A 24,386-nucleotide genomic window follows, 5' to 3' on the forward strand; every position below is an offset into this window, starting at 1 on the left:
ACTCGCAGGTTGTTTTTACAAATTGGTCAGGAAAAGAAGTTATTCTGGCCCAACTCAATATTGACAGTTATAAACTACTGTGTTGTTATGAGCTGATTCTTTGCTGATTCAATAATACTTAAAATCCATTGAGATTTTCTTTAATCCAGAGTCATGTTTATATAAATTTACTGTAAAAGAAACCAAAGTGTTTCCAGAAATGGAAATGCTGAAGTAAAATCAAAAAGAAGAAAATCGTGCTTCTATATACCAATGCTAATCACATCCTGTTTGTCCAGGACTTCTCATCCTGGCCTGATTTTTCAACTAATAAGAATCTCAGATAGTAGACACATGCATGTCTTATTTAAAAGAAACCTAGTTTTGGAGAAAGGGGGAAGACTTCAGTAGCTCTAGCACATTGCTATTTCTATGGGACTCACAGGAATCTATGTATTTTAAATACTTATGTAGAAATTGGTCTGATAGCCTTGGTACAGACCCTAAGAACACAATCACCATTTTTAAAGCTAGAAAAGCAAATCCAACTACCAAACCATCAGCAGTTGATTAAAGGTCTCTTGGATACGGAACCTCTTGAAGACAATTCTTCAAGCCTTTTTTCAGAGCAGAGCCTTAGGGTTTGGTCCCCGGGACTCGCTCTGCCTTCTCCTGTCCCTTCTGTAGAAGCTCATATCCAGCTACGGAAGAGGTCAGGGAGAGACATTGCCTTTGTGGTTCGCTCTGCCAAGAAATTCTCAGTCCCGCTCCTCAACTCCTTTAATTCTCACAACACAGAGACTTGAGTTTTACTCACGTGGGCAACTCACCTCTGTGCTGTTTCCTCCAGGGAAGAGTAATTACTTTAAAGAGTCTTTGCCAAGATGGCAACCAACTTCCTCTCCCTTCACATTTTGACAAGGGTTAGAATTCATCTACAAGACTGAGATAATCATCAGACTACAGCCATAACCTGGATTCTTCATTGCTTTTTTTCCCCCCAACAAGTGTTCATTGAACATCTAAGAGTACCAGGCAGTGTTGTTCAATGATGAAAATAAAAATAACTATTGAGTGACACATGCCAGGCCCTGTGTTAAACACATGATATAATAAGAGTACCCTTTGTGGTGGGTACTATTATTATTCCCACTCTACAAATGAGGAAACTGAGGCACTATGAGTTTACATAAATTACCCAGGATCAGGACTGAGTAATGGCAGGACTGAAATTTAAACACAAATCAGCCTCCAGAGCCCAGATAGTGTCCCTGCTCTGCTGTTATAAGCATTCAATCATTTACAAAAGAGAAAGTGGTGAGCCCTATAAGAAAGAGGTATATGTCTTTGTAATATAAACAGGGGTGGGATAGAACGCTCAAGGAAGAAAATCTTAAGGAAGTAATGAAGCTGAAGTCAAAAAATATATTATCCAAGGTCTAGATTAGATAAGTACGAGAGGGTCTGGGAAGATTAACATATTGGGGAATTGAGCTGCACTACATCTTTTGATGAACTGTGAACAAGGTACCTGTGTGAGCCCACCTGGTGCACTTGTGATTCCACCCTGTTATGAGCTAACCCAATCCATTGTGCTTTCCCAAACATACATCCAAGTACAATACACGCTTTCATTGTCACCATCAACTTGCTAGAAATTACTTGAGCAGAAGAGTTACGATGCATCAAACAACTGAAAAACCCCAGTTGTAACTGACTCACTAAGTAACACCTTAGTTAAAGCACATAGACATTGGACAAACACAAATCCTCTCTATAGTCTAAGCTGTTCCGTGTACATGCTTTCTTACCTTGAAATAAGTTCCTTAATCTTTCTCAGCCTCACTTTTTCTCATCTTCCAAATACGACTACTAACATGTCATTGTTTTGAGCATTAAACAGTTAAAAAATATTCAATAAAAAACTGTCATATTTTTACTAACTTAAAAATGAAAACAGCGCTCCAACCTTGAGATGAAATTTCCATTAAGACTTTGAGAATCTATTTTCAAGTGATGAAAGAAATCTACCTTCTCAGACACTCATGAATTATTTCCCATCACAGAATAACTAAACAGTCCCCCTCTCCCTGGAGCTCCTAGCTCTGCAGGCCTCCAGTGCGGAAGCCTGCAGCTGTGCCTTGGGTTCATTCTTTGGGCTCAGGCACCCATGCTGGTAGTGCTTCACGGCTGATGTTGGTGTTTCTGGTTTGTAACATTTTCTTTGCTATATAATTTAAAAGTCTACATGCAAACAGTAACTAGGGAAATGGGGTGGCTATCTTATTATTAGACTAAAAAAAAAACCCAAACAACTTTAAGACAACTTTAAAATTGTTACAAGAGAAAAAGCAAGAGCATATAAAATGATAAAAATATCAGTCTGTAAAAGAGAGATATCATTATAAACACATTGAAAAAATTGACCAATTAAAGGGAGAACAGACAGTTCTACAATAAGTTAGATATCTCAATAGCCAACTTTCAAAAGTATATAGAATAACTGGAAATAAGATCAATAAGGAAATAGGGGATATAAACAACACTATAAACCAACTATAACTGAAATATGTGTGACCCATATACTCTGGAATACACAGCCTTCTCAAGTGAACATGAGAAATTCTTCAGGCTTGGCTACAGGTTAGGTCACTAAACAAAGTTCAATAAATTTGAAATAATTGACTCATCCAAGGTATCTTTTCCCACCACAAAGGAATGAAATTAGAAAGTAATAGCACAAGGAAAACTGATAAATTCACAAATATGTAGAAATTAAGCAACACACTCTTAAACAACAAATGTGTCAAAGAAAAAATACAAAGGAAATTAGAAAATATCTCCAACAAATGGAAATAACAATACAACACACCAAAACTAAGGGAATGCAAAAAAAAACAGTGCTCAAAGGGAAATTTATATCTGTGAATGCCTATGCTGTAAAAGAAAAATATCTCACCTTAATAAATAAGAAAAAGAGGAAAATATTATACTAAAAGCAAGTGGAAGGAAGAAAATAACTATTAGAGTAGAAAATGCAATTGAGAGTAGAAATAAATAGAACCAACCAAACCAAAAGCTTGGTGATTTGAAAAACTTGACAAATATTAGGAAAAGTAATTAAGAAACAACACAGATGACTCAGTTTATTAAAATCAGGAATGAAAATGAGAACACTACCAGCAAATTTACAGAGATTTTTAAAGAAAACACTATAACAATTTCAAACCAACAGATAGATAAGCTAGATAAGATGAAAACATTTCTGGAAACATACAAACGATCAAATCAACATGAAAAAATAGAAAATGTAACCAAACCTGTAACAAATACAAAGATTGAATAAGTAATCAAAAGATACCTTTCAACAAGAAAAAGTCCAGGACCAGATGAATTTTACTGGTAAATTCTACCAAACATTTAAAGAAGAATTAATAGCAATCCTTCTAAAACTCTTTTTTAAAATGGTGGCTGGGTTGCAGGGGGAAGTGACAGGGGGAACATGGAGACAACAATACTTGAACAACAATAAACAAATTTTTTAATAAATAAATAAAATGGAAGCAGAGAGAACACTTCCTAACTCAATCTATGAAGCCATTATTACCCTGATTACAAAGCCAAACAAAAGACATATATATAAAAATTTTAAACCCTACTTTTAAAATGTACAAAGGCCATGAACAGAAATATCACAAAATAAGATATACAAATGGTCAATAAGAACATGAAAAGCAAAATGTCCAACATCATTATCATCAGCAAAGTAAAAATTAAAATCACAATAATTTATCAGGACATCTTCCTAGAATGACTCAAAGGAAAACAGCTAACAATTTCAATTGACAAGGAGATGCAATAACTGGAACTTTTTCCTTGAGTTTTTTTATTATGTCCCCACATTTTTAATGCTTCCTAATATTATTCCATACTGACCAGCCCGTAAGTGCCAGAAATAACCATAATCTAGAACTTTCTAAAGTTTCTGGCTACTTCAATAACCTTCTGAGAAAAATGAACAACAGCTTTTGTATGAAAATTCACATGAAACAAAAGAATTTGAATAGCCAAAGCCATCTTGAACAAGAATAGAATTGAAGCCATCACAATTCTTTTTTTGAATTAAACATTTTTTATTGTTGTTCAATTACAGTTGTCTGCATTTTCTCCCCACCCCAACCTATCCAAATATACTAAAAGCTACTGTGATCAAAACAATGAGTATTAGCAAAAATAAAGACACATAGACCAATGGAACAGAAAAGATGCCAGAAATAAGCCCATGTGTATATAGTCCACTGAACTTCAACAAGAGTACCAAGAACACACAATGGAAAAAGGAGCATCTCTTCAATAAATGGTTTAGCAACTCTGCACATGCAGAAGAAAAAAATTAGACTCAACTCACACTATATACAAAAATCAACTGAAAATGGATTAAAGACTTTAACATAAGACCTGAAACCATAAAACTCCTTGAAGAAAACACAGGGAAATAGTCTTGACATGGGTCTGGGCACTAAACAAGTGGGATTGCTTCAAATTAAATATCTTCTGGACAGCAAAGAAAACCACCAAGAGTAAAAAGGCTACCAACAAATGTTAAAAATATTTACAAACCATGTATCTGATAATGGGATTGATTGATACTAAAATATATAAGGAACTTGTACAACTCAATAACCTGATTAAAAAATGGGCAAAGCACCTTAATGGACATTTCTTAAATCAAGACATAAAAATGGCCAACATTATGTAAAAAGGTGTTCAACATCACTAATCATCAGAGAAATGCAAATCAAAACCACAATGTAGTATCAACTCACATTTGTAATAAGAGTAAATGCTGAAAAGATAACAAGCGTCGGTAAAGATGTGGAAAACAGGGAACCCTGTGTACTGTTGGAGGGAATGTAAATTGGCACAACCATTACAGAAAATAATATGGAGATTCTTCAAAACTTTAAAAATAGAGCTACTTTTTCTCCATTAATTCCACTTATGGGTATATCCAAAGAAACTGAAATTAGTATCTCAAAGAGATATCTTCATTCATGTTCACTGGAGCATTATTCACGATACCCAATATGGAAACCACCTATATAACCATTAATGGATGAATGGCCGATGTAGTACATATATACAATGGAATATTATATAGTCTCTTAAAAGAAGGAAACTTTCCATTTGTGACAACATAGACGAAGCTAAAGACATTGTGCTTATATGTGGAATCTAATATTATCTAACGTATAGAAGCAGAGAATAGAATAGTGGTTGCCAGAGAGGGGAAAGAAAGGAATAGGGAGATGTGGGTCAGGGAAACAAAGTTTCAGTTATGCAAGATGAATAATTTCTGGAAATCTATTGTACAGCAATGTGATTATATTTATCAACACTGTTTTGCATACTTGAAATTTGCTAAGAGGATAGATTTTAAGTGTTATCACCCAAAAAAAATAGCAATGACAAGTGACAAACATGTTACATAGTTTCATTATGGTGGTCATTTCATAATGTATACTTATATCAAAACATCAAGTTATACACTTTAAGGTATACACAAACTTATTTTGCATAATCATTCAATAAATCTGGGGGGTGGAGGGGAACAGCTTTTAGAGTCAAGAACCTTAAAACGACTGCCATTAATTTTATGACCTTACTGATCTAGGTTTCAAGCAATCAATGGTGATTTTCCCATAAAGGTTTAATATTAATAAGAAAGCCAGTCAGATTCCATATATATTTTTGAAATGTTTGTTCTATATCTGTGAAATATGTCATGGGTACTCTAATAGGGATTGCATTGAATCTATAAATTGCTTTGGGTAGTATGGACATTCTGATGATGTTAATTCTTCCAATCCATGAACATGGTACATGCTTCCATTTGTTTGTGTCTTCCTTAATTTCTTTCTTCAGTGTTGTGTAGTTTTCTGAGTATGGTGTTTTACCTCCTTGGTTAGGTCTAGTCCTAGGTACTTTATTTTTCTTGTTGCTATATCAAATGGGATTTTTTTTCATGATTTCTGTTTCTGATGTTTCTGGTGTACAAAAACGCCTTCAATTTCTGAATATTGATTTTGTATCCCATTGTTTGCCAACTTCACTTATTAGGTAGAGTAGTTTTTTGGTGAAGTCAATAGGATTTTCTATGTACACTATCATGTCATCTGCAAATAATGACAGTTTTATGTCTTCCTTTCCAATTTGGATGCTTTTTATTTCTTCTTCTTGTCTGATTGCTGTGGCTAGGACTTCCAGTACTACGTTGAATAGGAGTGGTGAGAGCGGGCATCCTTGTCTTGTTCCTGATCTTAACAGGAAAGCTTATAGTTTTTGTCCATTGAGTATGATATTGGCTGTAGGTCTCTCATATATGGCCTTTATTATGTTGAGGTATACTCCCTCTACTCCCCCTTTGCCAAGTGTTTTTATCATAAATGGGTGCTGTACCTTATCAAATGCTTTTACTGCTCCTATTGATATGATCATGTGATTTTTGTCTTTCCTTTTGTTTATATGATGGATTACATTTATTGATTTGTGAATATTGTACCATTCTTGCATCCCTGGGATGAACCCCACTTGATCATGGTGTATGATCTTTTTAATGTATTGCTGGATGAAGTTTGCCAATTTTTTTGAGGATTTTAGCATCTATGTTCATTAATGATATTGGCCTGAAGTTTTCTTTCATTGTTGTGTTTTTATCTGGTTTGGAATTAGGTTGATGCTGGCTTTGTAAAAAGAGTTTGGGAGTCTTCCCTCTTCTTGGATTTTTTGGAATAGTCTGAGAAGAATAGGAGTTAACTCTTTATTAAAAGTTTTGTAAAATTCTCCTGTGAAACCATCCACTCCGGGGCTTTTGTGTGCTGGGAGCTTTTTCATTACTGCTTCAATTTCACTAGCTCTTATAGGTCTGTTCAGGCTTTCTGCCTCTTCATTCAGTTTTGGGAGATTATATTTTCCTAGAAATTTGTCCATTTTCCCCAGGTTTTCAAATTTCTTGGCATATAGTTGTTCGTAATAATTTCTTACAATCAACAAATGGTGTTGGGAGATCTGGACAGTTACATGCAAAAAAGTAAAACTAGATCACCAACTTACACCACGCACAAAAATAAATTCAAGGTGGGTAAAAGACTTAAATACAAGTCATGATGCCATAAAAGTCCTAGAGGAGAACATAGGCAGGAAAATCTTAGATATTCCACACAGCAATATTTTCACTGATATGTCCCCTAGAGCAAGGGACATAAAGGAAATAATAAACAAATGAGACCTCATCCAAATAAAAAAGCTTCTGCATGGCTAAAGAAAACAGCATTAAAATGCAAAGAGAACCAACAGTATGGGAAAACTTATTTGTCAATGATACCTCAGACAAGGGTTTGATCTCCAGAATATGTAAAGAACTCACATGACTCTAATCCAAGAAGACAAAAAACCCAATTAAAAAACGGGCAAAGGACTTGAACAGATACTTCTCCACGGAGGACATACAAAGGACCCAGAGATATATGAAAAGATGCTCAGCATCACTAGCCATCAGAGAGATGCAAATTAAAACCACAATGAGATACCACTACACACCAGTGAGATGGTCACCATAAACAAATCAACAAAAAACAAGTCCTGGCGAGGCTGTTGAGAAAAGGGAACCCTAGTGTGCTGTTGGTGGGAATACAGACTGGTGTAGCCACTCTGGAAACCAGTATGGAATTTCCAAAAAAAAACTAAAAATGGAACTGCCTTTTGACCCAGAAATACCACTGCTGGGATTATACCCTAAAGTCATGAAACACCAATTCAAAAGAACCTATGCACCCCAATGTTCATAGCAGCACAATTTACAATAGCCAGTGCTAGAAGCAACCTAAATGCCCATCAGTAAATGAGTGGATAAAACCCTGTGGTACATTTACACAATGGAATACTACACAGCAGAAAGAAAGGAGCTCCTACCCTTTGTGACAGTATGGATGGATCTGGAGAGCATTATGCTGAGTGAAATAAGCCAGACGGTGAAAGACAAATATCATATGATCTCACCTATAAGTGGAATCTAATCAATAAAACAAACAAACAACCAAAATATAACCAGAGACATTGAAATAAAGAACAAACTGACATTAACCAGAGGGGAGGAGGGAGAGTGATAATGGCGGGAAATAGGGGAAGGCCCATCAAGAAACATGTATAAAGGACACATGGACAAAGCCAAAGGGTAGGTTTGAGGGTGGGAGGTGGGTATGGGTGGGGTGGGGGGTTGTGGTGGGGTAAAAATGGAGACAACTCTACTTGAACAACAATTTTTAAAAAAGAAAAAAGAAAGCCAGTCAGAGAAGGACAAATACTATACAACATCACTTCATATGTGGAATCTAATGAACAAACTGAACTAACAAGCAAAATAGAGATAGGCTTACAGATAGAGAGCAGGATGACCACTAAGTGTGGGGGGTGGGGTAAGAGGGGGAGGCATTGAGCAAAAAGAAAAAAGGACCCATGGACAACAGTGTGGTGATTGCTGGGGGAAGGGGTTATAAGGGGATTAAATGGTAAAGGAAAAAAATACTATTAAAAATGTTTTTAAAAAGAAAATAGAAAGTCTTCTATGGCATAAGTCAACAGGGGCACTTCATCTGAGGCCCACACACTGGAGTTATGCCAGCTATTCACATGGCATTTAGCTTTCTTAATAACATAGGTTCAGATAGAGAAGGTCCCCATTCATGCTTAGCTTCCAAATGCAGAGAATACAATTCCCCACTGAAGAATGTGTGTTTTCAGCAGTCTCTCCAGAATACCTGTGTTTAAGGCAAAGGCTTTCCATCAAAGAAGATAATTAATTCCTGGGAGAGAAAGCAGTAGCTACAGACAAGGTGCCTGAAGGTTGTGGAAACCTCTTTTTTTTTTATTACTTTGTTGTTCAATTACAGTTCTCTGCATTTTCTCCCCACCTCTTTAAATATCTATTCAAGGCAAGGAGAAAATGTGTGCATCGTTTGCTTCTCCCAAGCAAGATTCATCACGGGCAGGGCGAACCGTTTGTGCTTCCTCCACAGTCTCTGGCCCTTCAGGGCCAAAGCCATTTGTTTAAGGCTATTTTTCCATAGTATTTCAAGTGAACCCATTCTAAACTCAAAACCGGAAAACAGGGTTTGAACAGGTTTTCTGTGAGAAACTTTTGATGCTTTAGTCTAGGTGGAAAAAAATTTAGACTTTCTTTTTTTTATGAGGTTTATTGAAGTATAATTGATACACCCAAAAAATTTTTCACATGATCAATATATAGAGTTTCTTAACAAAGATTAATTGGATAGTGAATTATCTTGATAGGCTTTTCATGAATGTGACATATCTTTCATATTGAAAGTGACATTACAAGAGGCTCTCAGTTTGAATCTGGGATGGTTTTGAATACCCTCAAATACCCGTAAGATCATCTAAAGCAGCTCAGGTAAGTTTTTCAATAGTACTAATGCTTATCAAAGATTATTACCTTCCATATACAGTTTTTCAACACTTTTCAGATATAGCAATATTCCATGCACACCCCAATTCAATCTCAGATAATTCTCATAACAACCTGTGAGGTGGATATTAGTGTTCTCACTTTATAGATGAGGAAGGAGGGATGTGAGGTGCCAAAGTAATGTACCCCAGATAAAAGAAACTGCAACATGATTCTAACCTGGGCTTTCTGGTTCTCAAACCACTACACATAACCACTGGGATCGTCGTTTTTGATATTTTGGAAAACAGTCTGGGGGCCCATGTTTTGGAAGGGGTTAGAGGTAGAAATATTTGGGGCTAAGGGAGAGGCCAAGATAAAAGGGCTGTTCAATGAAAGCAGTGCCACATTTTTCTTAACATTTGGGAATTCCAGTTGTCATTGTGTGTGGTGTGTGCATGTGTCTGTGCTGATGAATCTTCTCCACATAAAATTACCTCCGAAGTAGCATTAAGGTAATTATAATGATTATGGTCATATCAAAAAGAGATTACTAGTTCAACATTGTTTATTATAACATAAGAATAAAGGGTATGAGTTAAGAATTTAACAGGACCCTGGCTGGTATGGCTCAGTGGATTGAGCACTGGACTGTGAAGCCAAAGGGTCACCGGTTCAATTCCCAGTCAGGGCACATTCCTGAGTTGCGGGCCTGGTCCCCAGTAAGGAGTGTGTGAGGGGCAACCACACATTGATGTTTCTCTCCCTCTCTTTCTCTTTTCCTTCCCCTCTCTCTAAAAATAAATAAATAAAATCTTTTTTAAAAAGAATTTAACTGGAAAAAATTAACAAGTATATTCTGACCTAATCTTCACTCTACCCTTTATTAGCTGCTTGTTCTTGGCAGAATCCTTAACTTCTCTATGCTCATGTCCTAGTGTGTAAAATAAATATAACACAGTAGTAACCATCTTGTAAGTTTGTAGTGAGATTTAGTCAAATGCCTGCAAAAAATACAGATCACGGTAAGTATTCAGTATGTTTTCATTAATATTATCATCATTGTAATTATCTACCTTAGTCTCTGAGATTGTTTCATCTGCAAAATGAATGCTATTATGCCAACCATACAGGTTGTTATTATATTAAAAAGATCTTGTGTGCAAAGCACCCGCTACTATACAATGCACATAGCAATCCATCATTTAAAAGTGTATATTATTAGCTCTTATACAGTCATTGAATTTAGGACACATGCATTATGACTACTTTTAACTAGCTCCACTCTTTATATTCCTATCACCAATGCCCTGTTAGACCTTATTCAACTACTATAAATATTATGCTACCGAGAATCCTGAGTCTACCTTCAACATCCTTACTGAACCTCAGCCCGTTGCATCCAAAATACACGCAGATCTTTTACTTGAATAATATCTAAGATTCTTCCTTCTTCACATTCCCCTTCATCCTTCCATTTACATATATTCTCATTAATCTTTCATAGTTCCCCATTTCCTAGAGATTAAAGAAAAAATTGTGAAGCTCTGCATTTATAGACTTTACATCCATCAACCACCTCCTTTTCAGGCTCGGCTGCCCCTCCATGTGCAATCTACTACTTCTAGTTAGATTCTTGCTTATCTGGGATGATTGAGTGTGTACAGCTGATCTCCTGCCTGTGTCTTTATGGAAGTTCCTCATGTTTGTAATCTTTACAAAGACTGCACCTGGGAGGCAATTTGAGTAATCTTCTAGAACTCAAAAACTTTCTTTCTGACACACACACACACACACACACACACACACACACCCCTAAGAAGAATTCACAACTTAATAGAAACCAAGAATTTATTATATATTAGAATAGAAAGTTTAATGGATTAAAGTTTTCATTAATACAAATAATTTTCTTTTTTTTTTTTTTTTAAATTTTTTTTTTTTTATTGTTATGCAATTACAGTTGTATGTCTTTTCTCCCCATCCCTCTACCCCACCCCAGGTGAACCCACCTCCCTCCCCCCTCTCCACCCTCCCCCTTGGTTTTGTCCATGTGTCCTTTATAGTAGTTCCTGTAATACCCTCTTCCCACTATCCCCGCCCCCACCCCCCACCCCCGCCCTGGCTATTGTTAGATTGTTCTTAACTTCAATGTCTCTGGTTATATTTTGTTTGCTTTTTTCTTCTATTGCTTATGTTCCAGTTAAAGGTGAGATCATATGGTACTTGTCCCTCACTTCCTGGCTTATTTCACTTAGCATAATGCTCTCCAGTTTCATCCATGCTGTTGCAAAGGGTATAAGCTCCTTCTTTCTCTCTGCTGCGTAGAATTCCATTGTGTAAATATACCATAGTTTTTGGATCCACTCGTTTGCTGATGGGCACTTCGGTTGCTTCCAGTACTTGGCTATTGTAAATTGTGCTGCTATGAACATTGGGGTGCACAGATTCTTTTGGATTGGTGTTTCAGTGTTCTTAGGGTATAATCCCAGCAGCGGAATTACTGGGTCAAAGGGCAGTTCCATTTTTAGTTTTCTGAGGAAATTCCATATTGTTTTCCACAGTGGCCTCACCAGTCTGCATTCCCACCAACAGTGCACAAGGGTTCCCTTTTCTCCGCATCCTCTCCAACATTTGTTTGTGGATTTGTTTATGTTGGCCATTCTGACTGGTGTGAGATGATACCTCATTGTGGTTTTAATTTGCATCTCTCTGATGGCTAGTGATGCTGAGCATCTTTTCATATGTCTCTGGGCCCTCTGTATGTCTTCCTTGGAGAAGTGTCTGTTCAAGTCCTTTGCCCATTTTTTAATTGGGTTGTTTGTCTTCCTGGAGTGGAGTCGAGTGAGTTCTTTATATATTTTGGAGATCAGGCCCTTGTCTGAGGTATCGTTGGCAAATATGTTTTCCCATATTGTTGGTACTCTTTGTAATTTGGTGCTGTTTTCTTTAGCCATGCAGAAGCTTTTTATTCTGATGAGGTCCCATTTGTTTATTCTTTCCTTTATGTCCCTTGCTTTAGGGGATGTGTCTGTGAGGATGTTGCTGCGTGGAATGTCTGAGATTTTCCTGCCAATGTTTTCCTCAAGGACTTTTATGGTGTTACAGCTTATATTTAAGTCTTTTATCCATCTTGAGTTTATTTTCGTGTATGGCGTAAGTTGGTGATCGAGTTTCATTTTTTTGCACGTAGCTGTCCAGATCTCCCAACACCATCTGTTGAAGAGGCTGTTTTTGCTCCATTTTATGCTCCTGCCTCCTTTGTCAAATATTAATTGATCGTATAGACTTGAGTTTATTTCTGGGCTCTCTATTCTGTTCCATTGGTCTATGTGCCTGTTTTTATGCCAGTACCAGGCTGTTTTGATTACAGTGGCCTTATAATACAGTTTGATATCAGGTATTGTGATCCCTCCTGCTTTGTTTTTCTTTCTCAAAATTGCTGCAGCTATTCGAGGTCGTTTATGGTTCCATATGAATTTCTGCAATGTTTGTTCTATATCTGTGAAATATGTCATGGGTACTCTAATAGGGATTGCATTGAATCTATAAATTGCTTTGGGTAGTATGGCCATTTTGATAATGTTGATTCTTCCAATCCATGAACATGGTACATGCTTCCATTTGTTTGTATCTTCCTTAATTTCTTTCTTCAGTGTTGTGTAGTTTTCTGAGTACAGGTCTTTTACCTCCTTGGTTAGGTTTATTCCTAGGTACTTTATTTTTCTTGTTGCTATATCGAATGGGATTTTTTTCCTGATTTCTGTTTCTGCAGTTTCGTTGCTGGTGTACAGGAATGCCTTTGATTTCTGGGTATTGACTCTGTATCCAGCTGTTTTGCCAAATTCATTTATTAGGTCGAGTAGTTTTTGAGTGGAGTCTATAGGGTTTTCCATGTACACTATCATGTCGTCTGCAAACAGTGACAGTTTCATTTCCTCCTTTCCAATTTGGATGCCTTTTATTGCTTTTTCTTGTCTGATTGCTGTGGCTAGGACTTCCAATACTATGTTGAATAGGAGTGGTGAGAGAGGGCATCCTTGTCTAGTTCCTGATCTTAGTGGGAAAGCTCTAAGTTTTTGTCCATTGAGTGTGATGTTGGCTGTAGGTCTCTCATATATGGCCTTAATTATGTTGAGGACTGCTCCCTTTATTCCCACTTTGCTGAGTGTTTTTATCAGAAATGGGTGCTGTATCTTATCAAATGCTTTTTCCGCATCTATTGATATGATCATGTGATTTTTGTCTTTGCTGTTGTTGATGTGATGTATTATGTTTATTGATTTGCGAATATTGTACCATCCTTGCATCCCTGGGATGAATCCCACTTGGTCATGGTGGATGATCTTTTTAATATATTGCTGGATGCGGTTTGCTAATATTTTGTTGAGAATTTTAACGTCTATGTTCATCAGCGATATTGGCCTGAAGTTTTCTTTCTTCGTTGTGTCTTTATCTGGTTTTGGGATTAGGATGATGTTGGCTTCATAAAAAGAGTTTGGGAGTCTTCCATCAGTTTGGATTTTTTCGAATAGTCTGTGAAGGATAGGGGTTAGTTCTTCCTTAAATGCTTTGTAGAAATCTCCTGTGAAACCATCTGGTCCAGGGCTTTTGTGTGATGGGAGTTTCTTGATGACTTCTTCAATTTCCTTTGCTGATATTGGTCTGTTCAGGTTTTCTGCTTCTTCTTCATTCAGTTTTGGAAGATTATATTTTTCTAGAAATGTGTCCATTTCATCTAGGTTTTCAAATTTCTTAGCATACAGGTCTTCATAGTAATTTCTTACGATCCTTTGTATTTCTGTGGTATCAGTTGTAATCTCTCCACTTTCATTTCTAATTCTGTTTATTTGGATCCTCTCTCTTTTTTTCTTGATGAGCCTACTTAAAGGCTTGTCGATTTTGTTTATCTTTTCAAAGAACCAGCTCCTGGATTCATTGATCCTTACAATTGTGCTTTTAGTCTCTATGTCATTTAGTTCTGCTCTGATCTTGGTTATTTCCTTCCTTCTGCTTGCTCTGGGCTGTCTTTGTTGTTGTTCCTCCAGTTCTTGTAGGCGTAGGGTTAGGTTGTTTGTGTGAACTGTTTCTAACTTCTTAAGGTAGGCCTGTATTGCTATGAACTTCCCTCTCAGGACTGCCTTTGCTGTGTCCCATAGGTTTTGGGTTGTTGTGAGTTCGTTTTCATTTGTTTGCAGGAAGTTTTTGATTTCTTCCCTAATCTCGTTCTTGACCCATTCATTGTTTAATAGCATGCTATTCAGTCTCCATGATTTTGAGTGTTTTGGGTTTTTACTCTTGGGGTTGGTTTCTAGTTTCAGACCCTTGTGGTCAGAGAAAATGCTTGATATGATTTCAATTTTCTTGAATTTGTTGAGGCTTGCTTTGTGTCCTATCATGTGGTCTATCTTTGAAAAAGTTCCATGGACACTTGAAAAGAACGTGTATTTTGCTTCTTTGGGATGAAAAGCTCTGTATATATCAGTTAAGTCCATTTCCTCTAAGGTATTGTTAAGTGACACAATATCTTTGTTGATCTTTTGTTTGGAAGACCTGTCCATTTTTGATAGTGGGGTGTTAAAATCCCCTACTATAATTGTGTTGCTGTCAATATCTTTCTTGAAATCCTCCAAGATTTTCTTTATGTATTTGGGTGCTCCTATGTTGGGTGCATATATATTTACAATGTTTATGTCTTCTTGGTGGATTCTTCCTTTGAGTATTATGAAGTGACCTTCTGGGTCTCTCTTTATGGCCCTTCTTTGGAAGTCTATTTTGTCAGATATGAGTATTGCTACCCCTGCTTTTTTTTCCTGTCCGTTTGCTTGGAAGATTTGTTTCCAGCCCTTCACTTTCAGTCTGTGTAAGTCTTTTGTCCTGAGATGGGTTTCTTGTAGGCAGCATATGTGTGGGTCATGTTTTCTTATCCATTCAGCTGTTCTATGTCTTTTGATTGGAGCATTTAATCCATTTACGTTTAAGGTTATTATCGATAGGTAGTTATTCATTGCCATTATTTCCTACCTGTGTTCCTCTGTCTTTCTCTTTTCCTTCCTTTCCTTAAAGCAGTCCCTTTAGCATCTCTTGCAGAGCTGGTTTGGTGGAGCTGTATTCTTTTAGACTTCTTTTGTCTGGGAAGCTCTTTATTTGGTCTTCTATCTTGATTGAGAGCCTTGCTGGGTAAAGTAGTCTTGGTTGCAGGCCTCTGGTTCTCAGTACTTGGAATATTTTTTGCCATTCTCTTCTGGCTTGGAGCGTTTCCATTGAGAAGTCAGTTGCTAACCTTATTGGGGCTCCCTTGTATGTTACTTCCTTTTTCTCCCTTGCTGCCTTTAAGATCCTCTCTTTGTCTTGGAAATTTGCCATTTTAATTATGATGTGTCTTGCAGTGGGTCTCTTTGGGTTCCTCTTGTTTGGGACTCTCTGTGATTCCTGGATTTGGGTGACTTTTTCTCTTCTCAGATTAGGGAAATTTTCCATCATTACTTTTTCAAACAGGTTTTCTATCCCTTGCTCTTCTTCTTCTCCTTCTGGTATTCCTATTATACGGATATTGTTACGTTTCATGTTGTCCTGCATTTCCCTTATTGCCTCTTCATTCTTTCTGAGCCTCTTTTCCTTTTCTTGCTCCTTCTGGGTGTTTTTTTCTACTTTGTCCTCCAGCTCGCTGATCCGATCCTCTGCTTCGTCAAGTCTGCTTTTAATTCCTTCTACTGTGTTCTTCAATTCAGAAATTGTATTCTTCATTTCCTCTTGGCTCTTGTTGATATTTTCTATTTCCTTTTTCATGTTGATATAGTTTGCAGTGAGTTCATTGTAGTTTCCTTGTAGTTTCTGGTAGTTCTCTTTGAGCTCAGAGAGCTCAGTGAGTTTCCTGATGACCATTGCTTTGAACTCAGTATCTGATAGTTGACTTGCCTCTTTTTCGGTTAGTATTCTTTCTGAGGCTTCCTCCTTTCCTTTCATTTGGGAATTGTTTCTTTGTCTTCCCATTGTTTGTGAGGTTCTTCTTGTTGGCCTCTGCGTCTTAAATTGCTTTGTTCTGACTCCCTGGATTTATGATATGAACTTCTATGGTAGAATGCCAATGGGATTCGGTGGTGCTGTCTCCTTACTCTCCTGTGCTCACTGGTCTTGAGCTGACGTTTATGTGTTTAACACGGTCTAACTCTAGTCTTTTCAGCACTCCAGGTTTTGTTGTCTCACCTGTGGGAAAAAGAGAAAGGGGGGGCAGAAGAAAAGAAAAAAAAAAAAACACACACACACACACAAAACAAACCAAAACAAAGATGGGAAGGAGGGAAAAAGGAAATAGGAAAGGAGGAAAGGAAGGAAGGAGGGAAGAAGGAATAAAGAAAGATCGGAGGCAAGATAAGAAGGAATTTTAGCAAAAATTAAAACATAGAAATAGATAAAAGAAGGCAGGAAGAAGACATAAAAATGGTAAAGGATGGGAGGAAGAAGGAATGAAAAAAAAGAAAAAAAGAGAGAGGAAGAAGGAATTCAGGGGGAAAGGAAAAAAAAGAAAAAGGATAAAAAAAAAAAAAATCTTCTGTTGGCTTTAAACCGGTCAGGTTATTTCTGCTGGTGTCCTGTCTGTGCAACGGGAGGGGGTGGTTGGAAGGATTGGTTTCACTTTTCTCTCTTCCTGGGTCACACTCTTCGCTGTTTTGTAGGTGTGGTCCCTGGCAGTCAATCAGTCCATTGATCAGCCAATCCAGCCGCTTTGGCTTGTGACGCGTGCGTGCGCAGCAGGGGAATCCAGCCGCTTTGGGTCTGTGACGTTATTTTGTGCCCTGAGCGCGCAGCCGGCGGACCAATCGAGCCGCCAGGGCTTGGAACGCTGGCGCGCAGGTGGCGGATTCAGCCGCCTTGGGGTTAGGACACTCGCCAGCAGCTTTGTATTTGGAAAACAGGCACCCAGCCGGCCCTGTGCTTGGTGAGCGCGCGCAGCCTGCTGAGCCACAGGCTCTGTGCTTGGGGGCCCGATCCAGCCGCCCTGGGCTTGAGTCTCTCGGGCGGGCGGGGCCGCCCTGGGACTGAATCACGCGGCACTCGGTTCCGAGGTTTTGGGCCTGTGGGTGGAGCAGCTAGTCTCTGCTCCAAATTATCTCGGAGGTTTCAGGTGTGGGCGCCCCTCCGGGGTTTCAAGTGTGGGTCCCGTTTGCTAATCTGCTCGCGCGCGCGACCGGACCTCAGGTGAGCGTAGCAGTCCAGGGGCGGAGGGGGGAGGGGCGCCAGGGGCCTCGGTTACTACCGAGAGTTCTCTAATTAGCCCCTGAGTGTCTCTATTTTCTTTTTCTTTTTGAGAAATTCCTCCTTTTCAAGCCCCCCTGGTCTAATCAAGCACCTGGCTGCTCACAGCGCAGCCTGGCCCTCTCCCAAGACTCCTGCAGGAGCCCCTGCGCCAGGGCTGGCGCTTCTACCGCCCTTGTACCGCGCGGTCCTGGGTCCCGTGGACCTTATTGTCCTTGAGCACTCTTCTTACCGTCAGATCTTTCAGTGTCCTCTATCTTTGGTCTCTGATCTTCGTATATGCTGGAATACTGTTGGCTGTTCGCTCTGCTCCTCATATCAGCTAGGTATTTCCCTGGCGTTGAGGGGAAGTGGACTCCGCTCCCACCTATGTTGCCGCCATCTTGTGTCTCCCTTCAGTAACATCACAAATAATTTTCTTTCCAGGTAATGTAATTAACTGTCACATGAAATACATGGAGAACAGGAGGAATGTGACCGAGTTTGTTCTCCTGGGGCTCACAGAGAATCCGAAGATGCAGAAAGTCATATTTGTTGTGTTTTTTTTCATCTATGCCATCACGGTGGTAGGAAACGTGCTCATCGTGGTCACCATCAATGCCAGCCCATCACTGGGATCTCCCATGTACTTTTTCCTTGCCTATCTCTCCTTTATTGATGCCTGCTATTCTTCTGTCAACACCCCCAAACTTCTCATAGATTCACTTCATGAGAAGAAGACCACTCTGTTCAATGGATGCATGACCCAAATCTTTGGGGAACATTTTTTTGGAGGTGCTGAGGGCATCCTGCTTACTGTTATGGCTTATGATCGTTACGTGGCCATCTGCAAACCCCTGCACTATACAACCATCATGAACCGGCGGGTGTGTGGCCTGCTAGTGGGAGTAGTGTGGGTGGGAGGCTTTCTTCATGCAACCATACAGATTCTCTTCATCTTCAGATTGCCCTTCTGTGGCCCTAACGTCATAGATCACTTCATGTGTGATCTGAACCCTTTGCTGAATCTCGCCTGCACTGACACCCACACTCTAGGGCTCTTCGTTGCTGCCAACAGTGGGTTCATCTGTCTGTTAAACTTCCTCCTCTTGATGGTCTCTTATGTGGTCATTCTGCGCTCTCTGAGGAGCCACAGCTTAGAGGCGAGGCGCAAAGCCCTCTCCACCTGTGCCTCCCACATCACAGTGGTCGTCTTATTTTTTGTGCCCTGCATCTTTGTGTATATGAGACCCGCAGCTACTTTATCAATTGATAAAGGAGTTGCTGTATTCTACACTATCATAACACCCATGTTAAATCCTTTAATCTATACCTTGAGAAATTCCCAGATGAAGGATGCCATTAGGAAATTATTTCAGGTGACAAATAAATGTGCAGGATCCCAACAGTAATTCAAGTGAGGTAAAGATCAAAGGACATTTTGGATGATCTCAGCAATAAATACTTATGGGATAAAAGAATTAATTGCTATAAATCATAGATTCTACAGAGGGAAGCAGAAGTGGATGCAAGAGAGAAAAGCATAACCTAGGACCATTCTTTGCATATTTAAAAATACTACCACACTAAGGTTTAGTTTTGCTAGATTCAACTATGTGTATGGTTCACAGGCCTTCCTTCTAACAACAAATTAAAGAAATAATGAAATTTTATTGTTATTGATCAATAAACTCTGTAACAATCCAAGAAGGTAGGCACTGCTGTTATCATCACTTTTCAGGTGAGGAAATTGACAGAAAAGCAAAGGTATCAAAACAGATATTTCAGAAAGCCAGTAAGCAAAGCTGACCAATTTCCCAGATCATGCCCTTAACTGCCAGGCAATAATGATAGGAATTTTATTGAGTCAGGTACTGTGCTAGACACAATGTATATATTAGTTTTTTTATCTACAACTAAAAATCTAATAATTTTTAATTAATAACTGTCCTTGTTTTTATATATCACAATTGATTGTCATATGTTGCCTGTTATATTATAATATAAAGCTACTTTAGGGCTATAAAAGCATCAGCCATTTAACCTCTGATGGGTAGGAAATGAAGATTACACCATGTTTCCAAATTTCCTTGGAAGTTTTAGAACAATTTTCTATTGCTCTTGTCACTATTCTTATGCTAATTGTCCATAAGAAAGAGTAATGATTCAAATAAGAGAACATTTTTTATTTATTGGTGTTCATTACAGTTGCCCCACCATTTTCTCCTTTGTTCAACCCTGCCCTTCCCCCCCTCCCGCAGTCAATCCCCACCATTGTCCGTGCCCATGAGTCCTCTATTCATGTTCCTTTGCTGAACATTTTGATGTAATACAGGAATTTCTATTTATTAAATATACAGTCATACCCTATTAAGTATTTGCCTGCTATATAATAATAGTTTCTACGAGGTAGCACAATGTCTGGTTCATGATAAATATTAAATGAATGAAAGTATAAAGAAAGATAAATGAATTCAATAAAATGAAGAGCAGAAAGGTCACACTGGAGGCTAGGGAATTCTTTCCTACATTTATCTGTGGTAAGTCTAAGGAGAATTCTGGTGAGAACTCTTAGGGGAACTACGATTTGTTTTTACTCCTGCTTTCACTAAGGATGAGAAAAATTTGAAACTACAGCTCTCGGCATGTAAGCAATTAGTTTACCTTGATATTCTCCCTGATCTCAACCAGATTTTATTATCTTATGGATGTGAGCAGCTTATGTTATAGTTCTCTGTAAATTGGTGTACTTTTTAGTTACATTTTATGCTTAAAAGATATTTTTTAAGAACAGGTGGCTCTATCAACACACAAAGCATTTTTAGAATAAATCTATTGCTTTCATTTCTTCTTTCATTCATTAATCAACAAATATTTTCAAGCATAAGTAATGTATCAGGCATGTTGATAGTTGCATCAGCTTCACCAATGAATAAAGAGAGACCCAATTCCTGCCTTCATAGAACTTAGGAACACTTACAGTCTCCAGGAAGGGGCAGAAAATTATTACACAGTGTTACCAATAATAAAATAATGGAGGCACAGGGCACTATGAAACTACATTGGAGGGACACACTACAAAGACCTGCTGCCTCAGGAAAAGATTTCTAATGAAAAAGCATGAAAAACAGGACTTAATAAATGCAAAGTTGGTCAGCACAGTGAATAGACATGAGGTTGGAGAACAGTGTCCTAGGAGGTGGAATACGTAACAAAGGGCAGGAGGTGAAGAGAGTGTGCAGGAAACCTAACCAAATCAGCATAGCTGTGGTAATTGAGTTATCCTCTCATTAAACAATTATTGATTGAGCCTCTCATTGGGTGCTGGGCACCATGCTGGATACTGAGTTTGTAAAAGGGAAAATGGTGAGACATGACACTGGAGAGATAATAATAGAGATCAAGAAGAGTTTCATGACCGTGTTAAAGCTCGATGCTAAGTACTGTGGAGAAAGCATTGAAAGTCATCTTAATGTTGTTTATTATATTGTATTGACTAAGCTATTGTAATTGTCCCAATTTTTACCCCTTCCCCCCCTCCACTCAGCAACCAACACTCCTTTCGGCAATTCCCCCCTCTTTGTTCATGTCCATGGGTCATGCATATAAGTTTTTGGCAACTCCATTTCCAATACTTGCTCTTAACATCCCCCTGCCTATTCTATAACTACCGATTTGTACTTCTTAATCCCTTCACCTTTTCCCCCATTTCCCCAAACCTCCCTCCCAACTGGCAACCATCCAAATGTTCTCCATATCTATGATTCTGTTTTTGTTTTGTTTGCTTAGTTTGTTTTTTATATTCAGTTGTTGATAGACATGTATTTTTGCTGTTTTATTGTTCATAGTTTTGATCTTTTTCTTAAATAAGTCCCTTTAACATTTCATATAATAATGCTTTGATGATAATGAACTCTTTTAGCTTTATCTGGGAAGCACTTTATCTGCCCTTCTAGTCTAAATGATAGCTTTGGTAGGTAGAGTAATCTTGGTTGAAGGTTCTTGCTTTTCATCACTTTGAATACTTCTTGCCAATCCCTTCTAGCCTGCAAAGTTTCTTTTGAGAAATCAGCTGAGTCTTATGGGAACACCTTTGTGGGTAACTGTCTGCTTTTCTCTTGCTGCTTTTAAGATTCTCTCTTTATCTTTAACCTTTGGCATTTTAATTATGATGTGTCTTGGTGTGGTCCTCTTTGTGTCCTTCTTGTTTGGGACTCTCTGTGCTTCCCGTAGTTGTATGTCTATTTCCTTCACCAAATTAGGGAAGTTTTCTTTTATTGTTTTTTTCAAATAGGTTTAAATTTCTTGCTCTTTCTCTTCCCCTTCTGGCACCCCTATGATGTGAATGTTGGAATGCTTGTAGTTGTCCCAGAGGCTCCTTACACTATCCTTGTTTTTTCAGATTATCTTTTTTTTCTTGCTATTCTGATTGGTTGACTTTTGCTTCCTTATGTTCCAAATCACTGATTTCATTCTGGGCTTTTCCACTCTACTGTTGATTCACTGTAAAGTGTTCTTTATTTCAGTTAGTGTATCCTTCATTACTGATTGGATCATTTTTATGCTGTTGAAATACCCACTGAGTTACTTGAGCATCCTTATAACCAGTGTTTGGAACCCTGCGTCTGATACATTGCTTATCTCCACTTTATTTAATTCTTTTTCTGGAGTTTTGAACTGTTCTTTTATTTGGGCCATATTTCTTTGTCTCCTCATTTTGGCAGCTCCCCTGTGTTTGTTTCTATGTATTAGGTAGAGCTGCATTGTTTCCCTGTCTTGGTAGTGTGGCCTAATGTAATAGGTGTCCTGTAGGGTCCAGTGACACAGATTTTCCTATCACCCAAGCTGGGTACTTGAGGTGTACCCTCTGTGTGGGCTGTGTACTCCGTCCTCTTGTAGTTGAGTCCTGATTGCTGTCGGCAGGTCAGTGGGAGGGATTTACCCAGGCCAGTCATCTGGTAGGATTGGCTGTGACCACTGGCCACCAACCACCTCCCTCCATGGTTTTTGGAGGTGGTTGAGTAGTGGTGCTCCAATGTGGTCTGTAATTGTCCACTGGGTGCACAGGCTCTGGGGTTTCCCAGGTGCTGTAAGCAAAAGTCAGTCACCACCTGTGTTCTGTCTGGGGCCACTTGGCATAAGCTATAAAGTGATCTGCAGGTGGCTGCTGCTAGTGCCAGGCCTGGGGCCACTTAGCAAGAGGCACCGAGGCTGGGCTCAGCTGTTTCTTGTTTGATCAGATTTTGGAGGGTCTGAAGCCTGTGCCAAGCCAAACCATTCATATGGAAAAGCCACTGTTAACAATTTGGGTGGGCCCCTAAGTTGGGTGAGGCAGAGCCTTAATCACCTGGGTGGGGCAAGCCATATGAACCAGGTTGATGGAGTCTTGGATATAGAGCCACTGCACCATGGCTCTGTGGGTGGGGGGTGAAGGGCCTCAGAAAAAGAACAATGGTCACTCCTACAGTTCTGTCTGGGAGAAAGCTGTCCACCAGCTCTTGCCCTGTTGCTTCAGCTCCTCCCTACATACCAATAGTGCCCTCAAGCCGCTGTCCTCATGCTGGAGCCCATAGGGAGCGAGTCTGAGTAAGTCTGTGTGGGGGGCCCTTTAATTGGAGATTGCTAAGAATCCCACAGTTTCTTCCACCAACTGAACCCCCACTGATTTTTACAGCCAGAAGTTATGGGGGCTTATCTTCTTGACACTGGAATACTGGGCCAGGTAGTTCAGTGTGGGGATGGGATCCTTCACTCCCTAGATATCTCTCCCAATATTTATCCACCACACATGGATGTGGGACCAGCCCCTTCCATGTCTCCACATCACATCTCCACATCTCCACCCTTCTACTCCTCCTACCGCTCTGGATGAATGTGACTTTTCTAATTCCTTAGTTGTCAGACTCCCATAAAACTCAATTTTCTGATGGTTCTGAGTGACAGTTGTCCTGTAGCTTAGTTGTAATTTTGTTGTGGTTGTGCAAGGAGGCAAGTTGTGTTTACATATGCCTCCATCTTGACCAAAAGTCCTTCTTATTGTTGACACTATTACAGATGTCCCCTATTTCTCCCCTTTGCCCCCCACCACGCAGCCCCCACCCAGTCTTCACAACATTGTTGTCTGTGTCCATGGGCTATGCATATATGCATATATATTCTTTGGCTAATTTCTTCCAGGTCCTCCCAATCCCTCCCCTCTGAAATCTGTAGTCCTTTCCATCTATCCAGTTAGGAGGTTACTGCAGTGATCTGGATGGGAAAGAATGGAGGCTTGCACTCTGGTGGTGCCAGTGAGGAAGCAGAGTTCAGTGAACACTGCTGTGTCCAGCTCCAGGCCCTTTCACTGCTCCCTTGTGACCTGCTACTATGTGTTTGGGCTGCCAGTAGCTCACAGCCTTACCATCCCAGGACTCAGCAGCAGCCAATGAATGACTAGAGCCTTGGTCCACCTATACCCCAAAGGGTTGTTTCCTGCTTGCCAGTCCAGACCACAGTTCCTTGTGCGCCAGCCTCAGCCCACCAGCACCCCATGGGTCGCTCCCAGCTTGCCAATGCCTTTCTTGCCTATCAGTCTCTGTCTAGGTACCATGAACTAGTTCTGGCCCAAGGCAACCCATTGAACTTCCCCCCACTGGGCAATGACTACACCTTTCCCAAAAGATTGGAATCCCGGTGGGAACCAATATCTCAATGTTATATAATAAGATTA

At 39.2% G+C, this 24,386-nt stretch overlaps 1 protein-coding gene across 1 annotated transcript; it reads left to right on the top strand.

Moving 5' to 3' along the window:
* The first annotated feature begins 9,112 nt into the window (after positions 1-9,112).
* On the top strand, positions 9,113-19,089 carry LOC112302679 (olfactory receptor 4C46). Its single transcript, XM_024558233.3, has 2 exons — positions 9,113-9,448; positions 18,125-19,089. Exon 2 carries the CDS (start codon positions 18,145-18,147, stop codon positions 19,087-19,089), a length of 945 nt encoding a protein of 314 aa, XP_024414001.2. The 5' UTR covers positions 9,113-9,448; positions 18,125-18,144.
* The last annotated feature ends 5,297 nt before the right edge of the window (positions 19,090-24,386 follow it).

The sequence above is a fragment of the Desmodus rotundus genome, chromosome 5 (genome assembly GCF_022682495.2).
Source record: "Desmodus rotundus isolate HL8 chromosome 5, HLdesRot8A.1, whole genome shotgun sequence".
Taxonomy (NCBI): Eukaryota; Metazoa; Chordata; class Mammalia; order Chiroptera; family Phyllostomidae; genus Desmodus; species Desmodus rotundus.